This window comes from Ambystoma mexicanum, chromosome 4p (genome assembly GCF_040938575.1).
Source record: "Ambystoma mexicanum isolate Mex_15411 chromosome 4p, UKY_AmexF1_1, whole genome shotgun sequence".
NCBI classification, from domain to species: domain Eukaryota; kingdom Metazoa; phylum Chordata; class Amphibia; order Caudata; family Ambystomatidae; genus Ambystoma; species Ambystoma mexicanum.
The window spans coordinates 849,011,082-849,031,147 of NC_090927.1; the positions used below are offsets into that span (position 1 = coordinate 849,011,082).

Below are 20,066 nucleotides of genomic sequence, written 5' to 3' on the forward strand. Positions count from 1 at the left end.
ATTGTGAAATTCCAAAGCATCATTGCTTTTCTACAAAAAGAGGATTTCTTGGGTCTCTCGACCTGTATGGTCTTTCCATGTCCCAAACCACAAAAGTACCACCGGTTCACAGTCCAAAATCTTGCTGTTTCGTCGGTGGTCAGCACCCAGAAGTTTTACAAAGTGTCAACTAGTTTCTATATATCTCTCTTGGTCAGTCATGTCATGCATTTAGGTTATTCTCCGTTGCACACTCGTTATGCGCTCCCTTCCGGTACACCTGTCACGCAATAACTGCATTGTGTTGAACACCGGATAATTTAACCAGGTGGAGTCAATGCTACGGCTTTGCTGAAATGGTGGCCTCCCCGTGAGCCACAATATGAAGAAATTGGTCAGGGATTGAAATGATGCCAAGAAACGGGTGAATAAAGTGCATTCTTCTTTCATTCAGCATACATGTGACGGCCCACTGGCTCCCACACAGCCGTACTAATTTCTTACTCTTGATTTCTAATGATGCACATTCTATTCCCTTAGTGCTGCATTCTACATTCTAAAAGCATATACAATGAAAGAAACTAAATATGGCGTATGGAGTATGAAAAATCTGGCAAATTCAACGAGTTTTCTGATCCCTCAATTCACTTGTAAACATACTCTGAAATATACTTTAACACATATAAATAACTGAAATATAAACACATTGAGAAAGTCTAGCAATACTACAATGGAATATTTTCTGATATATCTCATTTCGCTACTCCGCAAACTCGATCCAATAGGGAGGCCTGTGACACTCTTTAGGTCACTCAGTTGCATTGACATTCACACATTGTACATTATTTGAATCGGCTTTCTTATTATGGGAACCGTTCAGCCCACTTAATCCCATTAAAGTGTTTTTGGCCACCATGAAAGGGTAGGTGTGGTCAACAGAGCAGTCCGTCAGCTAAGGGACACTGTTGGCAAGACGAGCAGCACTTGCACTCCAATGTAGTGGAGTTAACATCTGTCAGGTGGATATTGCACTCTTTTCCTCCCCCGCGAGGGGCAAGATGGTCAGAATCCTAATGGACTATACAACCACGATGTATTGGAGCCTCATACAGGTAGGGACATGGTCCCCACTTCTCATTAAGGAAGAACAAATGCTATGGCACTGGGCCATTCGCAATGGGATGAACCAACAGGCATATCTCCCGGGTGTGCAGAATTTGTCTGCCTATCCTCTCAGCAGGATGTCCGAGGCATGCCACGAGTAGGAACTCTGCGATCTACAGCTGGCAAATGTGTTTACTGGTGGGGAACACCAGTGGTGGAACTTTTTTCCATGGAACAGAACAGAAAATGTTAACGCTTTGTGTACAGATACCATCAGGAAGGCTCGGAAGGGGAAGCATTCTCAATCTACTTGTTCGGAATGCTCGCTTATGCCTTCTTCTGGGTACCACCAATCAGAAGGGTGTTTGCCAACATGACTAGAATCCCATGCTGGCTATTTTTCATAGCATTGACCTGGGGCAGACAAACATGATTCTCATATCTGATGCATCTATCAGAGTGCAAACCAATCCGCCTCCACCCAACAGTAAGAACGCGGCCCAGTTTACCTTCAAGATCCGGAAACGCTCAACTTGCCGGCATGGCTCCAGAATTCTCAAAATGTACCCACTTGAACTCAGTGGAATGCTGATCTATTCTCTGCTCAGCTAGAGTAGACTCTACAACAAAAGCTTCCTGATTGAAATGGAAGCACTTATGCATCTGGTGTGGGAAGAGAAATCTTCTGTGGCGAGTCAGGAGGACACGAACTTAGAGGACATGATGTGCAATATGTATTAAATTAACTTATAAAGGCCTATCTTTCCCTATCCCTGTATGTGGTCCCTGCCTGTTACTAACCAAGGTGCTCGTTTGTCAGTAGTGAATGTCCAGAATAAACCAGTCTGCTGTCCAAAACTACCAGATTTCACTGTACCACTATGAAAACTAACTTAATTTCGGACAATGACTCCCTTCTCGTGAGGGTACTCTGCCGATATATGTATTCCTTGTTGGTATTGAATTCACAAATAGTCTCTTGTGACTTTGTGGTTTAGTCTCTTTTTGTTCATCAACTGCATTATTAAATCTTTCTCTTTAGGAATCCTTTTTAAGACCTTCTCACAGGATTCATGTCTCTTGTTGTTGCTTTTACTGTATCTCGTTAAAGTATTACTGTTCTGGTGGGTTTTCACTTGTGAGAAATTGTATATCCCCTTTACTTGGGCTACTTCTCTTGATATGTAGTCCAATTCTATCAAACTCATACACTTGTTCTCTCACATCATACCGTTCTTGTAGAAGTGTTTAGTTATTTTCCCCTTTTCCCCAGGGTATTTCGTCCCACTGCTTTTCTCTTGCTGTATTTAGCTTTTCAATGGTTCCTTCTCTATTATCAATAGGATTTAAGTGCATTTGTTTCACAGTAAACTTTGTTTAATTATTTTCACTGAGACAAGTTTTATGAGCAGCATAACGATTCCCTGGGTTTTTCCCGTTACCTTCTTTACTGATGGGGGACATCCTCGGGAGCTTTGTCGGTCAGGCAACTCTCTTCAGATCACAGACCGCTGTTTGCTTTGATTTGCTGGCGTGTGTCTCTCCTTCACTTGCTTCTTCCCATTGTCCCGGTACTTCCCAGTCCGACCGGACAACTAGTGATTTGCTTTTGCCGGTGGTCTGGTCGATATGTGGATAGACTATCAACCGCAGCTTCTCATTTGTGGTTTCGCCACCACTTTCTCACAATTTTCTGCCTTGCTGGTTTCTCTCTGTTAGGGTTTGCAGTGTCGCGGGCATCCCTCACTGCGTTCTCAGGCAAGTAAGAAACTTGTGGGCTTCCGGGTTTCTGTCTTCCCCAGGTACTACATAGCGTGGGAGTTCCTCAAGCCTACGTACATGCTTGTCCCTCTCTTCTTCTCGTGCCTTCTCGTGGAGGGCTCATTAATCAACCTCCTTGTCCCAGTAGATTGGTCATTTTTATTTAAAGGGATATGCTCTTTTCTCATAAGGTACTAGCATCGACTAGGTATTTCCTCGTCCCAGTTCTGATGCTTTCTCATCTAATCCTTTTGAGGATTGCATGTAAGCTACAGTGTGTTCAGCTTTACGGAGTTCCTCATGTGAACGGGAGTCCATGTTCTGAAAGGGGGAGTCTCTCCCAGTGAGGTCCCACTTGCCTCTACCACTAGGCAGGGTATTACGGAGCTGACTCACCTTTCTACCTTTACAGGGAGTGGGGGTTACCCCTTGGGAGAAGGGAGGAATTCCCTCGATTGGTCACTCTCTACATTCTCTCTGAAACCACATTGCATCCTGCTTCTCCTGTCATCAATCCCAGCTGCAATTTCACGCTTTACATCAGAACCTGACAAACCTTCACTTAGTTTATTTATTTTGCACGTGCTGAAAACCCTATAGGCATCTCTTCTAAATAGGAGGGTGCTCTGCCGTAGATTCCCTTGTGTACCAGAGTGAGAATTTTGAAATGTATTCTTGATTTTACTGGAAACCAGTGAAGATTTTTTCTATGTTCCTTGATATGTTCGCTGCAGCTCACATTTTTGATATGGATAGCAGTATTTTATACTATCTCGAGTTTTGTGACATTGCCTTTCATTGGGCTCGCTAGGAGAGCATTGTATTAATCAAGCCGGGAGAAGGATGGTTGCTATAGCCAGGGTTTTGCAGTGTTATTCTGAAATGAAGAGCTCGACTTGTTTTAGCAGTTTCGTATAGTAACTAGAGGTCTTCACCATGTTGTGAACCTGGAAATCGGAATCTCAGAGGAGTCTAAATAGGCATATCGTATATCCAATTTGGATCTAGCGTGTTGTGGACCGAAGGGTAGTAGCTCAGTCTTTGAGTTATTTAAGCACATCTAGAGCCTGGTCATCCATTGCTTGACCTCTTGATAGATGGTATTAAGTTTAGTGGAGTTGTGGACATAGTCACCATCCAAAGTAAGTAAAGGTTGAGTATCATCTGCGTAGTTTGAAAATTGGGGCGCTTACCTTGGCCAGTAGATGGACACAGTGGCTTGGTGTGAAGGTTAAAAAGTGCCGGCGATAGGCAAGCCCCCTGAGGGACCACACAACAGATTGTGACGCGGTCGGAATGAAAACTGCTTCAGTGCATTGCTGAGGCCTTACCCGTAGTAAAGGAGTGAATCCATGATATGGCCTGGTCTGAGCATGTGCTGACTTTCAAGTGTTTGGAGGAGGAAGTTCTGGTCCAGCAGGTCGAACGCAGCGGACAAATCCAACAGCACCACATAACCGCACTTGTTGTTATTGACCATATCTAGCATGTTGTTTTGAAGGTCTAGAAGGGCACTTTTATTGCTATGGTGGGCCCTGAAACCGGATTGCTGAGTGTTGATCCAGAAAGATCTGGAACTGCCTAGTTCCCATTTTGTTCACCATCCTCAAGTTGGTGATGGGTCTTGATGAGAGTGTTGACTGTCACCTTTTTAATACAGACAAGGATAATGTTTTGTTTGAAGCAAGAACGGACCAGGAAATGTGCAAAGAGTTTTATTGTCCAAGATGAGCTTGGGGGGTAGGATATCTCCTGGACATAAGGTGGGGTTCATGTTTGAGATGGTTTAGGTTAATTCGAGCATGGTGATGGCCTTGAAGGTAGGATATTCATCTGCCTGTACCTGTTAACCTAGTTTGAGTGGGGCCTGGATGGTGTCAATCGGTGAGGATTTGTGATTGATTTGAGAATTAGTTGGTTCTTTCTTGCAGCTGCGATTTTATCTGTGATGGTGCACTGTACCCTGGAGAAGTCGTCTTTTATGGTCACAAAGGTTTGAGATTGGACTTTAGGTTTCTCTAATAATGATTTCAAGATCTTAAACAGTTGTTGTGGCAGTTCTGAGCTTCTGCTATTTTATCATCTAGGAAGTTCTTCTTAGAGTCTTGGATGGCTGTCTTATAGTTATTTTCCAAGGCATTCCAAACTACTTTGTGGTGGTCAGTTTTCTTTTAACTAGGGCTGTTCCGCTTGTCTTTTCTTCTTTTTGTGTTAATTAAGAATAGGTGTAAACCAGCTGTTACTTGAGTTTCTCTCGCTGTGGTAGATTTAAGTGGGGCAGTCTTGTCAAACATGCGGATCATATGCAGCTTATTGGATGCTTCTAGGTCATTAGGGTTGTTCATAGTATCCCTAAGCAATGTTGAGATCCCCCTCTGTGGTCAGGGGAGGTGATTTTTCTACGATTTCTACTCTGGACTTTTTTTAATGGCTTGGGGCAGTGATCCCCAACGTTTAGCTCGGGAGCAATATGATGCTTGTGGCTGCGTAAATTGTTGCTCACCAGTTGCTCTGGGCAATCGCGTGGAGGCCTAGAAGGAGGTGCTGAAGGGATGAGACCTCAGTAGCAATATAGCCAGAACAGAGTCCTGGAGTGTGCAAGAATCTTGACCAATAAGCCCGCTGTTGTTCCAGCTGTTTTATACATGCAAGATTTGTGTTTGTTGCCACCATGCAAATAATTTTTTCGGTAAATGTACTTATAGCAGCGTTGTTGCTAAAAACCTGTCCCCTTCGGATACGGTGCTCGGTTGACAAATGAATGAGTAAAATAATTGAACCATGTTTGTGTCCTGGAGAAAATTGTCATATACTGTTTCTTTGTATAGCTAGTAGGAGCATAATGGGTAAATACGTGGCATGATTATACACTTTCATTTATTCAATAATTAGCATGTACTGGTTTTGTACAAGTGAGGTTTGTGTTTGATGCCACCATGCATTATATTTATTGGAAATATCAATTTTAGTGTCACCTATACTTATTATTACATAGTGTCCTAGTGGAAAAGTCATCGTCTGATACTGCCCATCTGACACGTGGATAATGGGCAGATAAGGTAAATGCCTGCCACATTTTTCATAATTAATTTGCCCTATATTAAAATACAGTTAATCTAGTGTTAATAAATGTAACTTAATACACCAATTGATTAATCCAAATACTTAGTTAACACCACCACACCACTCTATGAAGTGGTTATCATATGCTCAAAGCTTTGACCAATGTTTGCCACTAAGTCTTTTGTAAAATGCCTTTTGTGCAAACGATGCTCCATATCCTTCAGAAAAGTATTATTTTTTATCCCTAACCAGTTTTTCACCAATGTAATAGGCCCCAGGAGGGAGCTTATAAATGCACTACATGGCAAATTAATTTTTAGGAAGTAACCTCTATTTCCGCAGTGAAGTGATCTTTAAAGCCTACCATGTGATGACCAGTATTACTCAATCAATCTTTATTTAATCATATTTCTCCATTAATTAAGCAACATTTAAAAACATGTATCATAGGTCATAAAATTCTCATAGAACAAGCACAAAATAAAAAGCAGCTTTAACATTCAAACATGCTACATATAGAACCCTGATCATTCTAATTAATTATATAAAGCAAAGCTGCCATGTATGGCCACGCTTACGCAAAAAAGAGAAACAGCGACAAATTAACAGAAAATGAACCAAATCTTCATCAACTCCTACTTTGCAGGCACACTTTGTGCTTCCTCCTGCACAGCGTAATTTATTGAGGGGTGGGTACATTTAAACATACTGTTAGCATGAGCCTCCTGCATTCTGGGGATCTTATTCCACAGGTGCCATTTTATATGTGTAAGTAAGTCTGTATATAAAGCTAAAGAGGGCAGCCGATGTATATTTTGGGCATCTGCCTCTCTCCCCATCGGACAAACTCTTGCTTTAAGATTTTGAGTTGGCTCAATGTACTCAATTTAGTCATATCCCACCGCCTATCCAAATAGACAGCACCTTACAACCCCCCCCCCCCCCATACCACAGGTATTTTTCTTTACCAAGGAAGGCTGCAATCGCATGTGCACTGAAATTCATTTTATGGTTGGCACAAAATCCCAGCTGTGCATCTAAAAACAAATCTTAACTGGCCCGACACCTTCAAACTGATCATCCCCCAGTTCAGATCATGCAGCGATACCAGGTGTATCATCAGGGAGACCTGGCTATATGGCACAGGAATTTATTTTGCAACCCCTCCAGGACATGACATTTTGAAGTATCCTAGATTTTGCTGCCATAAAAATCATGGAACAGACCTTATATACCACCAGGCACTTGTCCAATCAGAATGCCCCAAACGTGAAATGAAAATGTAAAAAGCCCTTTAATCCTTAATGATGCCCTTTAAGCTGTCTTCTAAAAATGATTGCCCCAAGCACCACTCTTTGAGAAGAGTAGGCTCAAATACAAATGAAACTGCCCTCTCATCTCTACATTCATTTAAAAACTAGCTACACGGCTTCACCATTTTCCTGAATACCATCATTTTTGTTTTTATCATACTTAATTTCAAACTATAGTTCCCAAAATAGTAATTTGTGTTCAGCAGGCCCTGTTTGAGACCTGTCGGGCTGAAGTCCAAATTAACTGTACCTTTCGTTTAAAGAAGCATGCTATAAAATGTACCCTTCAGAGAGGGTGGATTTACTTTACTAGAACCAATGTCTGAAAGCAATACATTGTTTCCAACTGACATCCGTGCTTTTCACCTTCATTGGTGGGGAAAACAATGCATAATTTCCCGATCTTGTATATTGGACACACACTGAGATGTCTGCGTATCACAGTTGGATAAGATTTAATAAACCATTAAGGACCCCAATAAAATGTAAATTACTCCACACTGTGTTTCTATCAAATATTTTCTCCAAATCAGAAAAAAGACAAAAATAATCTCTCCCTTAACCTCACTGTATTTCTCCATGTTGGTGCTCAGAATGAAGCAGCGGTCCACTGTACTAAGCCCTCCCCTGAAACCCATTTCGGAGGACTTCAAGATTTTGTTACTTTGAGTCCACTCCTCCAGTCTGAGCAACAAACATTTGGAAAATATCTTGCTGGCAATGTCCAGTAAGGAAATTGGCCTATACCGTAGGGGGCTGGTAGCCCAAGAACTATTTGTTCAGACAGATGGCATAATGCCTGTCTTGACAACTGCATTAAACATAAAATAGTTTGGTGTCCTTTGAAAAATCTTCAATTTATTTCCAATAAATATTGTTTTTTTGCATTTTGGCAATTTTTATAACCCATTTTGAAACTATAAATCTGACCAGCCATGTACACAACACTCATTAAATCGTGGTTGAACTTTTTTTTCAAGATTCTACATTCTGCATCGAACTATGGGGCATCCCTTTCTATAACCTGGACCTCCTGAACTTGGGGATGCTGTTTGTCAGTAGTTCTGTACCGGATAGTTTCAACCAAAGACTCAAACTGACACTTTCCTTCGTGGCCTCTGAACTGTTTAACAGTTTTAAGAGAATATCTTAATTTCTTGTGATTTAGTCATATTTTCCAATGTCTCCTTGTCGAGCCTAGGCATCGCCAGCCCGTTCCTCTGGCTGTCGGATATCTTCTTTGTAGTGCCTACTCTGGCCATTGGAAAATTAACTCAAGAGGATAGTGTTCATTCATTGTTCAAACGGAAATGCAAAATTTCATAACATTCCTTAAGAAAAAACAATCCACAATACAGTGATCGATGACTGTGGAACAGTATTGCTGATCTTGTATGCTAGGAGTGTCAGACACTTTGGTATATGTGAATGTGATGTCTTTCAATGTCACGGTTTCAATACTCTACCAAACCTGTGCATGACAATGGGCCTGATGTGCAGGTCAGCCTTGACTTTATAGCATCATTGGGCATTCCTTTCCTTCCCTTTAAATAGTGGTCCTTGAAGTTCATCAATTAAATCTTAAGGCAGATCACCATTAAGCATCTTGCAGCATATATGCCTTGTCAGGCCATACACTGGCTCATTTCTACCTCCTCAGTGTCTCCATTCTTCACCCAAGAATCGTTTTTTCTTGTAATAGAGTACTATAGATGTGAGGCGTACGGCCCAAAACAAAGTCTAGTCTTCAGGTTTCATGATGGTGTCTGTTTGGATTGTATTGTAGAGGCACTTATAAAGCGCGTACTAAGGACATAATGCATCTGGGTGCTAAAGAAACACAGATGGAGGTGAAAGGAACTGACTAGATCACCCGAGAATAGGAAAAGATAAGTTTTCAGAGTCCTTCGAAACTGGAGGTAATCATCAGTGTCTCGAAGGGACACTGGCAGAGAATTTCAGAGTGGGTGCCAGGACTGAAAGAGCACCCCACAGCCTGCACCTTGTAGAATCTAGGAACTCTCAACAGGATTTGAGAAGATGATGGAGCCGCCGGACAGAAGTTTAACCCCCAGACCTTTAACTGATATAGCTGGCAGGGGACATGGCCCCAGAGAGGATGGCCAGTAGTCGGCACCCCAAGAGGAGCTGGAGGTAGGAGAGCCAACCACAAGGACCTCTGTTTGCTCTCCATTTAATGCTAACAAATCCAGGCCCATCCAGTTCCCAATGGAAGACAGATCAAACGCCAATACTTATGAAATTTCAAGAACACATTTCATAGCATATTCTACTTGCAGGAAAATGTCCTGCATAACATCTGCATCAATTATGTGTAATTGAAAAATAAATTGAAGCCAATTGCTTAATTGTGTTTGAGTTTTATTTATTTAATGTGGAAGTTAATTCCTTTGTAATAAGAGCAATATAATTCCAAGCGTATGAACTTTTGGGACCACGTCTTTTCTTACTTATCGGTTTACATTTTTCCAATGTGCACACCAACTGTTCTACACTGCCGTTTGCAGTGGTGTTTAATGTAATTTAAGCTTAATTTTTAATGTCCATCCCGCATGTCACCCTGTATGATTCATAGCTTAATGTCGATGGTGTTGCTAATTTTATACCTCATTAGAATATTTAGAACACCAAATCTTAAACTAGCATTAGCCAGATAATCGCCTAGAGCTAGTGTAGATGGCTGCAATGCATCTAAGTTTCTTTGGTGCTTGTTTTATGCTTTATTTTGCCATGGGTGGTAGTAATGCTGGTGGGTTAGGAATAACCAGGACTCTTGCAAAACTGAAGAGTGATGGGTGGAAAGTTTTGAATGAACCCTAACTACTGGCATCGCACAGGGCAACTCTGCAAACCATCGTCTTGGGTAGGATCCAGGCTTTGGTGACCAGGAAATTCAGATGTTAGTAGCTCCAATGTATGGAGAAGTCTTTCCAGCTCTGGGTCTTAAACATTGGCATTGTAATAAATGGACACACGCTGCACATTGTATGGGGCAGAGGAGTCGAATTATAGTGCAAGTGATCATGACTTTTTCTGCCACTTATTAAATATTGTATATGATTTGTAAAGTCTGACTGTCTCCCAATTTTAGTTTGGGCTGTTAGCAGGGAAGTCATTTCACCAAAATGCCAGGGGCAGCGGATGTGACATCACACGGCATTTGACCTCTGACATCACAGGAAGTGATGTAATTTGACCACCACCGTGACGTGACATCGCGGGAAGAGATGTAACACAACCTTTCACCCTTTGACAAAACAGGAAGTGGTATCTCACAGCATTGTTCCTAAGTACACTACGAAAAATATGGTTACGATATCACTATAATGTGATATACATCTCATATAAGAATGGATTACCATATATATCATTAATATCAGCGTGTATAGGCCCATATTACCAAATTACTGTGAAATCAAGCAGACGTCCAAGGCCAAATTATGTTATTATGAAGCACTAACTCGTAAAGCACTTTATATATGATATATTTTATTTATATCAGTCATACACAAGTGTTTCATATATAGAACAAATATACATACAATATCACCCAACCTGTGTTGGTACACATTTATCAACCTCAGAAGGATGAAAGGCTGAGTTGAGGTGTTTAAGAACAGACTAAATCAGTGACTAACTCTGCAGTGTGCCTGAAATAAACCTTTGAGTCTAGCAATTATTGTATAGAATTTCAGAAAGACAAATTATTTGTTATTGATATTCATTCTTATTTAGGTTCACTACTCAGTGTTAAACTTGTGGAACCCCCTGTTTTTGTATTGGCCTGAACAAGAAAGCCAGCGACTCCAAACATCAAGAGCCACATGGAGCTGGACACTGCCCAGGAGCTTACATTTAAAAAAGAAAAAACTTGTTTTCTTTTTATTTTTTTTAGGGGTAGCAAGGGAGCCCTAAGGGGTCGCAACTGTGACCCTGACTATAAGGTGGTGCTGTAGCGCCACCTATAAGCCGACACAATTGCATTATAGTACATGTAGGGAGAAATGGCATATGAGGAGGGACACAAAGCTTAAAGTACTTGTTGCTTGTTCATCTATTCACTGCCCATGGCCATTCCCACCCGGTTCCTGCTCCTCCTAGTCCAAAACACCTCATCGGACCTCCGTGAATTCACATTTATGAAGCCTTACCATCAAACTTTACACTTGAAGTGCCTGGCAGTGTTTTTCAAAGCAGTCTTCTGAAAGTTAAAGACTTAATTGGAGTAGTAAACACACAACTGGTGTAATAAAAATGTCTTCAGTAAGTCCACTCGATTTATAAGCACTACGCGTGTCCTTCACTGAAGTCCTGTTAGAAACTACCATTGGCAAAGTGTAGTGATCTGGTGTTCTTGTTACCTTTGCAGAATGAGTGGAATGCTGAGTGAGTGACATGGAATGTAGCCTGTGAGAATTTTGATGTATGATTGAGAGTTCTTAGTGAGTCAGTTGGAGAGATGTAGCTTACCTGAGAGGGTGCCAGTGCATGTTATCTTAGGCTCTGATGAACTTGACATAATAAACCAATATAATGTACTGGAACTTCAATAAAGAAGTAACTGGAACATCATCTGATGTCAGAGTCATCACTGGGAACCCAGAGCTTTACAATGGCGACGAGGATGCTAGATGTGCTGCGGGGACAGCACTAAGGATGGGACATGTACTGCCCCCCAACCAAAGAAGATCCTCTCACATAGGGGCAGCGTTTTCTGCGTACTAGAACTGGATCCTGAGGTGCAAAATGAAGGAGGCACCAGGCTTGGGGCCATGGGGCCTGCCAGCTGGCAAGCAGACTAAGATCAGTGGGATTAAGACACTGTGAAGGTTAAATGTACATTGTAGGGGCTGAGGGCGCAGTGACATTTAAAGTGTGGCTTGGAGCCCATTGACTTAGCTTGTCAGGGGTTAGAACCCAAGCGCAGCGTTTTCAGAAGGAAGGGCAGCACGCTTGGAGGGGGCGGGGCTTGGAGCCTGTTAAGTAAACCTTGGAACCATTAACACAGAACCTGAAGGGGCCTGGGGCTCCGTTTGGTGAAGTGCAGTGACCTTGGCGGGAGCGTTCAGGCATTCATGATCTAATGGCAGATGAAGAATTACCTCTGCGCGGGTGCGGTCTCGGAGTGTCTCTGTGAGGAAAGTGCGGTGCAGCTGCAGGCATCAGAGTCAGAGCAATCCAGGTTTAAGGGAGGCATTCAGTGACGGTGCGGAGCTGAGAAGGCACTAGTCCTGATGGCGTGGCGCTGAGCAGTACTGGCAGGAGGCCCAGGTGCTGCTTGTGCTGAAGAGGCTTTGTGCACAAGAGGCGAGGAAGCGCAGGGTTACCTGTATCCTGGGGCTCGTGTGGTGAGCATAGGAGGTCCATTATTGGGCTGCTGCGACAGTTGGAGCGCAGAGCTCTGTTTTTCCCCCAGTTGCTGAAGGCGTATGGTGACGTCATCCTTTCTCGCAAGGGGTGATGGCGATGGTTTCGCATAACAGTCAGTAGAGCATGTCACAGATGGTTTGTTTTCTCTGGAGCTGCAGAGGAGAGAATGTCACGACGTTAGGAAGTGGTGTTACACAACGTGGGTAGTCGCAAGGTTCTTTCCTCATACAACGGCGATGGACAGTTTGTAGAGGAGCCGCACTTTTTAAAGTTTTTTTCTCATGTAGTAGCGGCTTTAGTAGCAAGGATGGCGCTGCAAGAGGAAAGGCACCAGAGCATCGGGTGTTTTTCAGGAGCTATCGCAATATTAAAGAATAAAAAGGAAGCAATGGTCGTGTGTACAGATTGCGACATAACTTTAAGGAAGTAAATTAAATCCATTGAAAAAGGAGGCCCGTATTGTAATAACGTCACTAGGTAGTGTGTAGTTAAGAGGGCCAATACCACTTAGGAAGAAGGGATCACATATGGAGCGCACAGCTGCTATGCACTGGAGTGAGAGAGGGAAACTGAGAGGGCAATCTGAAAGAAACAGAGAATTATGGTACGTTTACCAGCTGTCAGGGGCCGTGTCCCCAGAGGTACTATTTTCTTGAGCTGGTGCTGACAGGAGGAGCAGCCTTTAACTGTAACATTTTGAGTTGGTGACGTTATAGAAATGTGAAACAATATGTACGTTTAACAACGTGTGCTATGAGCTTGATCTAGTTGTTAGATGTCATGTGAGGCCTGTGATTTTGAGAGTTGTGCTGGTGGTGTGAGCTGAATGAGTAATAGGTTGTGCGAGTAGATTGAGTTTAAAAGTTGTGGCCTCTTTTAGGTTAATGTCAATGTAGTGCAAATTGTAGGTTTTATGATGTTTCTTCCCACAGATGGACTCTTTAAGGTTATAGCTAGTGTGTCTGGCCAATGCTTTACTAATTGAGTCAGAAATGCATTTATATGTGCTACGTTGATGATTTGCTTTGCAGGTGGGATTTTCATCTAGGTTTTGTGCTGAAAGGTTTATTTAGAGTTTAGGTAGAAATTATAAGTATGCAACTATTATGACATATTTGTGCAGCGTGTGGATATGGTACGAAATTGTCGTTGCCTGTGGGCTAGTAGCTTTTAGTGAGGTGATGTGTGTTATTAAGATGATGCTTCCTCACAGTAGTTGTTTTAGCTAGTATGGTGGTTCAGGGAACACAGGTAATTTTTGGGGTGTCGACACAGCACCATAGGAGTTTGTTTTTGGGTGTTGCTCACTCAGGTGTTTGGAATGCCCAGCCTGGTTCTTAGGAATGGTGTGGGCATATCTTGGAGTTGTGTATGTTGGGGTGGCTGTGAAGGGAGTAGTAGGTCTGTAGTTGGTTCGGCAGTGCAAATTGTGCATAAGGGATAGAATTTGATATGCCTGAGGTCGTGTTGATTTGTAGTGGTGCAATTTCAGTGTTTGGTGTCCTTTCTCCACTTGGTAGAAAAGGGGAAGGGCATTGTTGGTGTGAGTTTGGCACCACTATAGTGTGGACGGGTCTCAGGGTATGTAAATGAGTGGTTGAAGTTTTGATAGTGATGCACGCGCAGGGGAGTGTTTGTGTGTGTGTGGTGTGTGCGTGTAGTGAGAGGTATCTCATTTTATTAGGTGTCAATTGATGTTGTTAAAGAGGGAAGATATGTAGTGATCTGGTGTTCTTGTTACCTTTGCAGAATGAATGGAATGTAGCCTGTGAGAATGTTGATGTATGATTGAGAGTTCTTAGTGAGTCAGTTGGAGAGAGATGTAGCTTACCTGAGAGGGTGCCAGTGCATGTTATCTTAGGCTCTGATGAACTTGACATAATAAACCAATATAATGTACTGGAACTTCAATAAAGAAGTAACTGGAACATCATCTGATGTCAGAGTCATCACTGGGAACCCAGAGCTTTACGCAAAGCCAACAGTTTTGGATTGTTTATAAGTATTAGGCATTTGCCAGGCCACTGCTATTAGATGCCCAGGTACTCGCACCATCTTGCAGCTGCCACCATCAATATCCATTTAATACCACTACTGCATTGGTTGTAAAGTGATTTTCCCATACCTACACAAAAGCCCAGTTCTTGGCATTGCCAATGCATGTTGTTTTATGCCCATGCTGAATCGGATAGGTAGATGTTGCTTTCACCCTCACGAGCCGCATCCAAACATTTATTTCTTCTATGCCCAGGCACTACTTTATTACTCTACTGGCAGGCAGGCAGGGCGGTAGTGTATATCAGTGTGTCTTGTTCCTCTTTACATTTCTTTGCTTGTTATTCTGTTTGTTTGTGGGCCTCTGTCATTCCAGTCCGTCGTGATCCCCTTTAGCATTCATGCACTGCCAGCACTGAACCATTGCTCTGTTGAACCCCAATGTCCCACTCGTGACCACAGCTAACTGATACCCCGTACTTTAATTCCTAGGGTTTGTGTGCGATTTCCCGGCATTCCTCCAATCAAGGTACCTATATAAAGCAGCAGCTGAGGAGCATCATTCAGCAGTACTTTGGCCGATTCCTCCCCGCCTCGCCGCCTCCGTCGGGAGTAGGGAATCATCCTGTGCTTCAGGTGTTATGCGATCCCTCTGCCGCGCTGCAGGCGCCGCACTTGCGCAAGTGCACCCTGCAAGTCATAAGGTACAGTATCCACCACGCTTCAATTTAGTCTCACAAAATGCCTGTGTTTAATCCATTTTATAGTTTGTCCAAAACCTTCATTTTGTCAGTTAAACACTGCACTTTATATGTTGATTTTTACCACCAGGGTTGTGTTCAGTATGAATTAAAGAGTAACTTTAAAAAAAACAAATATATACTTTTTCACGTTCTTCCTGAAAGTTATGGCGATGTTCTTATCTTTCAGTGAGAACTACATCCAGTTCAAAGGCCATTCACCCCCATCCCGCTTAGTCTCTGTTCTGGCCTTCCTTCTTGAAATTCTGCAGCGTGCCGGGGACATGGATGTTGGCGATGTGCAACTGCTGCTTCCTCCGGTGCTCAAGTGCCTCTTACTTGTCAACGAACCACAGGGTAAGTCGAGACACCTTTCTCCTGAGCTAGTGATAATGAACTGGACTCAGTTGACTGGTTTCTATTCAGTGAAAGGATGGCATCGGATGGCTGGCCCTAAGAGCGAATAAGCGTGCAAGAAATGGCCCCCTGACTCAAAGAAAATAAGCATTGGCAATGCCAATAGTTTGGGCCTTTGTTGCCTGCCTAATACTTCTACCATAGTCAAAACTATTGGCGTTTGGCAATGTGTGTAACAAGACTCCAGAGTAAAGCATGCAGTGCTCATAAATTGAGGGGGTGAAGCAGACCTGGTTTTATTATACCAATAGCTCCAAATGAAGTCATTAACTCTCACATGGCCGCTTTGAAAAAAAAACACTGGCAGGCACTTCGAGCACAACATGATGGTAAGGCTGGTGTAAAGTGAGCTCACATACTTCTCACAAAGAGGTGTTTTGAGTGGGGAGGGGTAGGAACTAGGTGGGAATGGCCATAGGGATTAGCATGCCCAGTCAATGGATGGGCAACAACCTTGTGTCCCTCCTCATGTAGCATGTTTCCCTTTATCTGTTCTCTAAACACCCATTGACTGTGTCCCTCCTGATATGTTATTCTTCCCTATCTGTACTGCAGAACAGAAATATGAATGTAAACGGCAAGGTTTGAGCAAAAAAGTTAGTGAATAAATGATGTGTATAACATGAAAAAATACAACTATGGATCTACTATTTATTTATTTGTATTTGTAGAGCGCACTGCAGCCCGCAGGCATAGAGGCGCTATAAAAGTTCTTACGAAGGCTTGATTCTGGGTTTCATGAAGCCGCCCATCGTAAATAGACTTAGAGCAAGGTACAATGCATGGTACACGGTTACAACATCATGTTTCTATGTTACAGGTACAGAGAAAAGTAGATGAGAACAGGTACAATGCCTGGAACCCGGTTACAACATCATGTTACTAGATTACAGGTACAGAGAGAAGTAGGTGAGAACAGGCTGGTTCATACAAAGAGTCTAATTTTGATGGCCTTGCGGAAGGCTGCGTGGGAGTCAATAGCCCTTGAAGGCAAGCGTCCCCAACCAGCACGATCCTCCCCGCAATGAGAGACAATGATGGACTCTCCCAGAATGGGAATAAGGCCAAGACAAGCGCGGGTGAGTGTAAATGGGAGTTTATCAATCAGAATAGGGCATGCAAAGAACTCTGCAAACTCCGAGAGCGCTCTGTCTGACAATAGCAAAGACAGGTGTATATATTTACAAAAAACGTCATCAAAACCTACATACTATAGGGGGCACAAGTTCAATGGGATTGGGTGGCGACGACTAGCTATAGGTGCTGCTGTGATGTGGTTGGTCTTGGCTGGAGGACGTCACTGGTCAGCCTCGTGGGTTGGGCTGGGCCTGGCGGGTCAGCTGGGTCCATCTGGGCGGTGTTGTTGTGCCATTGTGGCCAGTGTCAGAGATGAATGTCTTTTCCTGACTTCTTTGCCCTAGGCCATGCACACCGCAGTCATTCAGTCATTTGCAATATTATCCTCTTTAGTAAATCTCCCAATAGGTTATGCTACAGGTTAATGCAACACAGGAGGAATGCACCTTGAGAGGGGTTTAATGGCGATTCATCAGTACATGGTTACCAGTGTCCTGTTGACCGGGTACCATAGGTCGTGGGGCTGGGTCTCAGGGCATGGGATAGACGGTACATGTCCTCCTGTCTTGTTAGAAGTCGTTATGAATGTGTTGCTGTAATGTTGCCATAATATTGGGTGTCCTAATTTTACAGGTGCCATTAACCTAAGGTGATCCGGTGGGTTGTGGGGTTTAAGAGAGGGCGCCTCTGGATTTGTGTATTCAGGCGGAGGTTTACTGCTGGGCTGTAAATAATGCAGGTGGCGGGCCGTTGCCTTGGGTGCTGCAGAGGGAACTACAAATCTTTAAAGCGGCTCCAGCCTAGTTGGGGGAGGTGGAGCGGCGCGGCGCGGCGCTTTGCTCTCTCGTCTGGCAGGCTTCGCAGGGAGGGAGGCGGAATGGCCTTGCACATATTCACAAAAGGTATCTTCCTCGTGTGTTGCCGATTTTAGGTGAAAGCATCATAAACATTTGAATACTATACACTACTCATTGAATCATTCCAAAGCTTACATTTTAACCTTGCTAAATGCCTCTCAAATATAGCCAGTCCGAGCACATTATTTGTACACTATGTTTTAACAACTACAACATTTTGTTATATGCATATACATTTGCAGTAAGTGAGGTAGTAGTGAGGTTGGTGGAGCACATAGAAAACGACTCGCTACTGTACGTGACGGTAGTGGCACATAAGGGACTTGGACATGCACACATGAAGGGTGCATTCCCGCGCGTCCTTCACATGAGCCCTCAGTATCGTTGCATTTGTCTTTCTTTGCACTCTAGCAGCATTAGTTCGGTTATGGCGCGGGACCGTGGGGTGTAAACTTTTCAATGATACGCATAACAAATAACCCCCCGGGACACTTCTACTATTTGTACATAACTGTAGTGGTGTGGGTGCTTCATTGCTAATGCCATGTAAACATGCATTCTACCATATTTATACATTTTACAGGTTTTCTTAACCAAAGAGGTTTGTGGAGAAAATGCGCCTATCGCAGGTAGTTTTGGCATTAGTATTTGGGAACTTTTGCTTTTCTCCGAGGGCTATTTTACAGTTCTTTTTTCCATCCAGGCTCTGCTGGCCGGGTCATGTTGGGAGCAGTGATACACTGCGGAAGGTGGAATGCTACAGTGTTGGTATCTTACACTAGCTCATGTCCGTCTTGCTCGTGGGAACGTGTCACAGCGGATCTGCCAGGGAGCTGTGACCACAGGGATAATTGAAACTCTCCAAAGGTGGGGGCTGCGCTGTAGTGCGCCGAGCTCACACCATCTTTATTAGACAAAATGGTTTCTGAGGCCTAGCTAAATTCAACATGTTTGGGCAATGTCTTCAACAGGTGAGCCATCCACCACCTGGGCCCTGGTGGTAAGGAGGGGACGCCTGATGAGCCATGGCTCTCACCGGGGGAGGGGATGTAGGCAAGGGGGGTCTTTTGGACCAATCCTCCCCTACACCCTGATGTGAGGATGGAGGGCATTCCAGTGGGTGGCTGCCAGGATTGGGAAACTGGTGCCGCCGGCACGGGCTTTGCATATTCTGGGAACAGTTATCATGTTGGAATAGGGAGTTCTGGATGGCCATGAGGCAAGGGGTATGGAGATCCTTTGGACGAGGTGGGGGGGCCTGGCCGTGAAGACACTTGTGCGTAAGGGCAAGGGTTTTTAAAATGATCCTCTCCTTGACTGGTAGCCTGTGGACCTGGCTTCTGAGCTCTGAGATATGATCCCTATGCGAGAGGCCTGTGGCGGCCCTGAGAGTGTTGTTTTGCACAAGTTGAAGTTTGGCTAGATTTTTGCATGAGGTTCCTACTAGGAGGGCGTTACAATAGTGCGATCTGGATCCAATGATGGCCCTGGCAATGGTGATGCAGTTTTGTTGGGACAAGAAGGGTCTCACTATATTGATAAGTTTGGAGTGGTATGCTGAGGTAGACGCTATGGCATTAATCTTCCTGTTGATGGATAGGTTAAGTTCCAGGTACATGCCCATGGTTTTAATCGATTGTGAGACGGTCATATAGTCAATGGTGAAGGAGTATTGTTGGTCCAGCTTGCTCTAAGAGGATGGGGAGCCAATCAGAAGAAGCTTGGTTTTCTCGCTTTTGAGACGGCCAGTTTTCTGCCATCCAGGTTTGGATTGTATAGTAGATGGAGTTGAGTGTTCAAGTTGGACAAGTAATCAGCGGAGAGGTGGATGAGCACTTGGGTGTCGTCAGCATAGTTCGTATATGAGATACCCAGGGCGTCCAGGATTTGGAACAGTGGCCTTGTGAAGAGGTTGTAGAGGTTGGGAGCAATGCATGAACCCTGCGTGACCCCGCATTTGATGGTGCTGGGGTTGGCACGGGAGGAGTCGGAGAAGACCTTCATTGCTCTGTCTTGCAGGAACAAGGTTGTCCAGTTACAGGCATTGGTGGAGAAGTTAGCTGCAGTGGAGAGATGATGGCAGAGGGTCTTATGATCTACCAAATCAAAGGCAGCGTAGAGGTCTAGGAGCAGAAGGATCGCAGGTTTGCCTGCGTCTGAGGTCATCCATCTGTTTTTTTAGGACAAGGAGGGCCGTTTTGGTGCCAGGACGTGGCCTTCAACCCTGATTGCCGTAGTCCAAGAAGATGGTTGTCTTCAAGGAATGTCTGAACTTGCAGGTAAGCTGCTTTGTCCAGGATTTCTAGTAGGAAGGGGACGGTGGTGATAGGCATGTAGTTTCCTGGGATAGATGGATCCAAGGAGGGTTT

The 20,066-nt window shown here is 43.8% G+C and overlaps 1 protein-coding gene across 1 annotated transcript in view; it reads left to right on the forward strand.

The window, feature by feature from the left end:
• The window catches only part of MMS22L (MMS22 like, DNA repair protein), a 1,233,593-nt gene that overhangs the window by 1,088,376 nt on the left and 125,151 nt on the right, over nucleotides 1–20,066 (forward strand). The window contains exons 20-21 of the mRNA XM_069606412.1: nucleotides 15,099–15,310; nucleotides 15,537–15,703. Of these exons, the coding sequence (XP_069462513.1) occupies nucleotides 15,099–15,310; nucleotides 15,537–15,703 (379 nt within the window). The remainder of the gene's footprint in view (nucleotides 1–15,098; nucleotides 15,311–15,536; nucleotides 15,704–20,066) is intronic.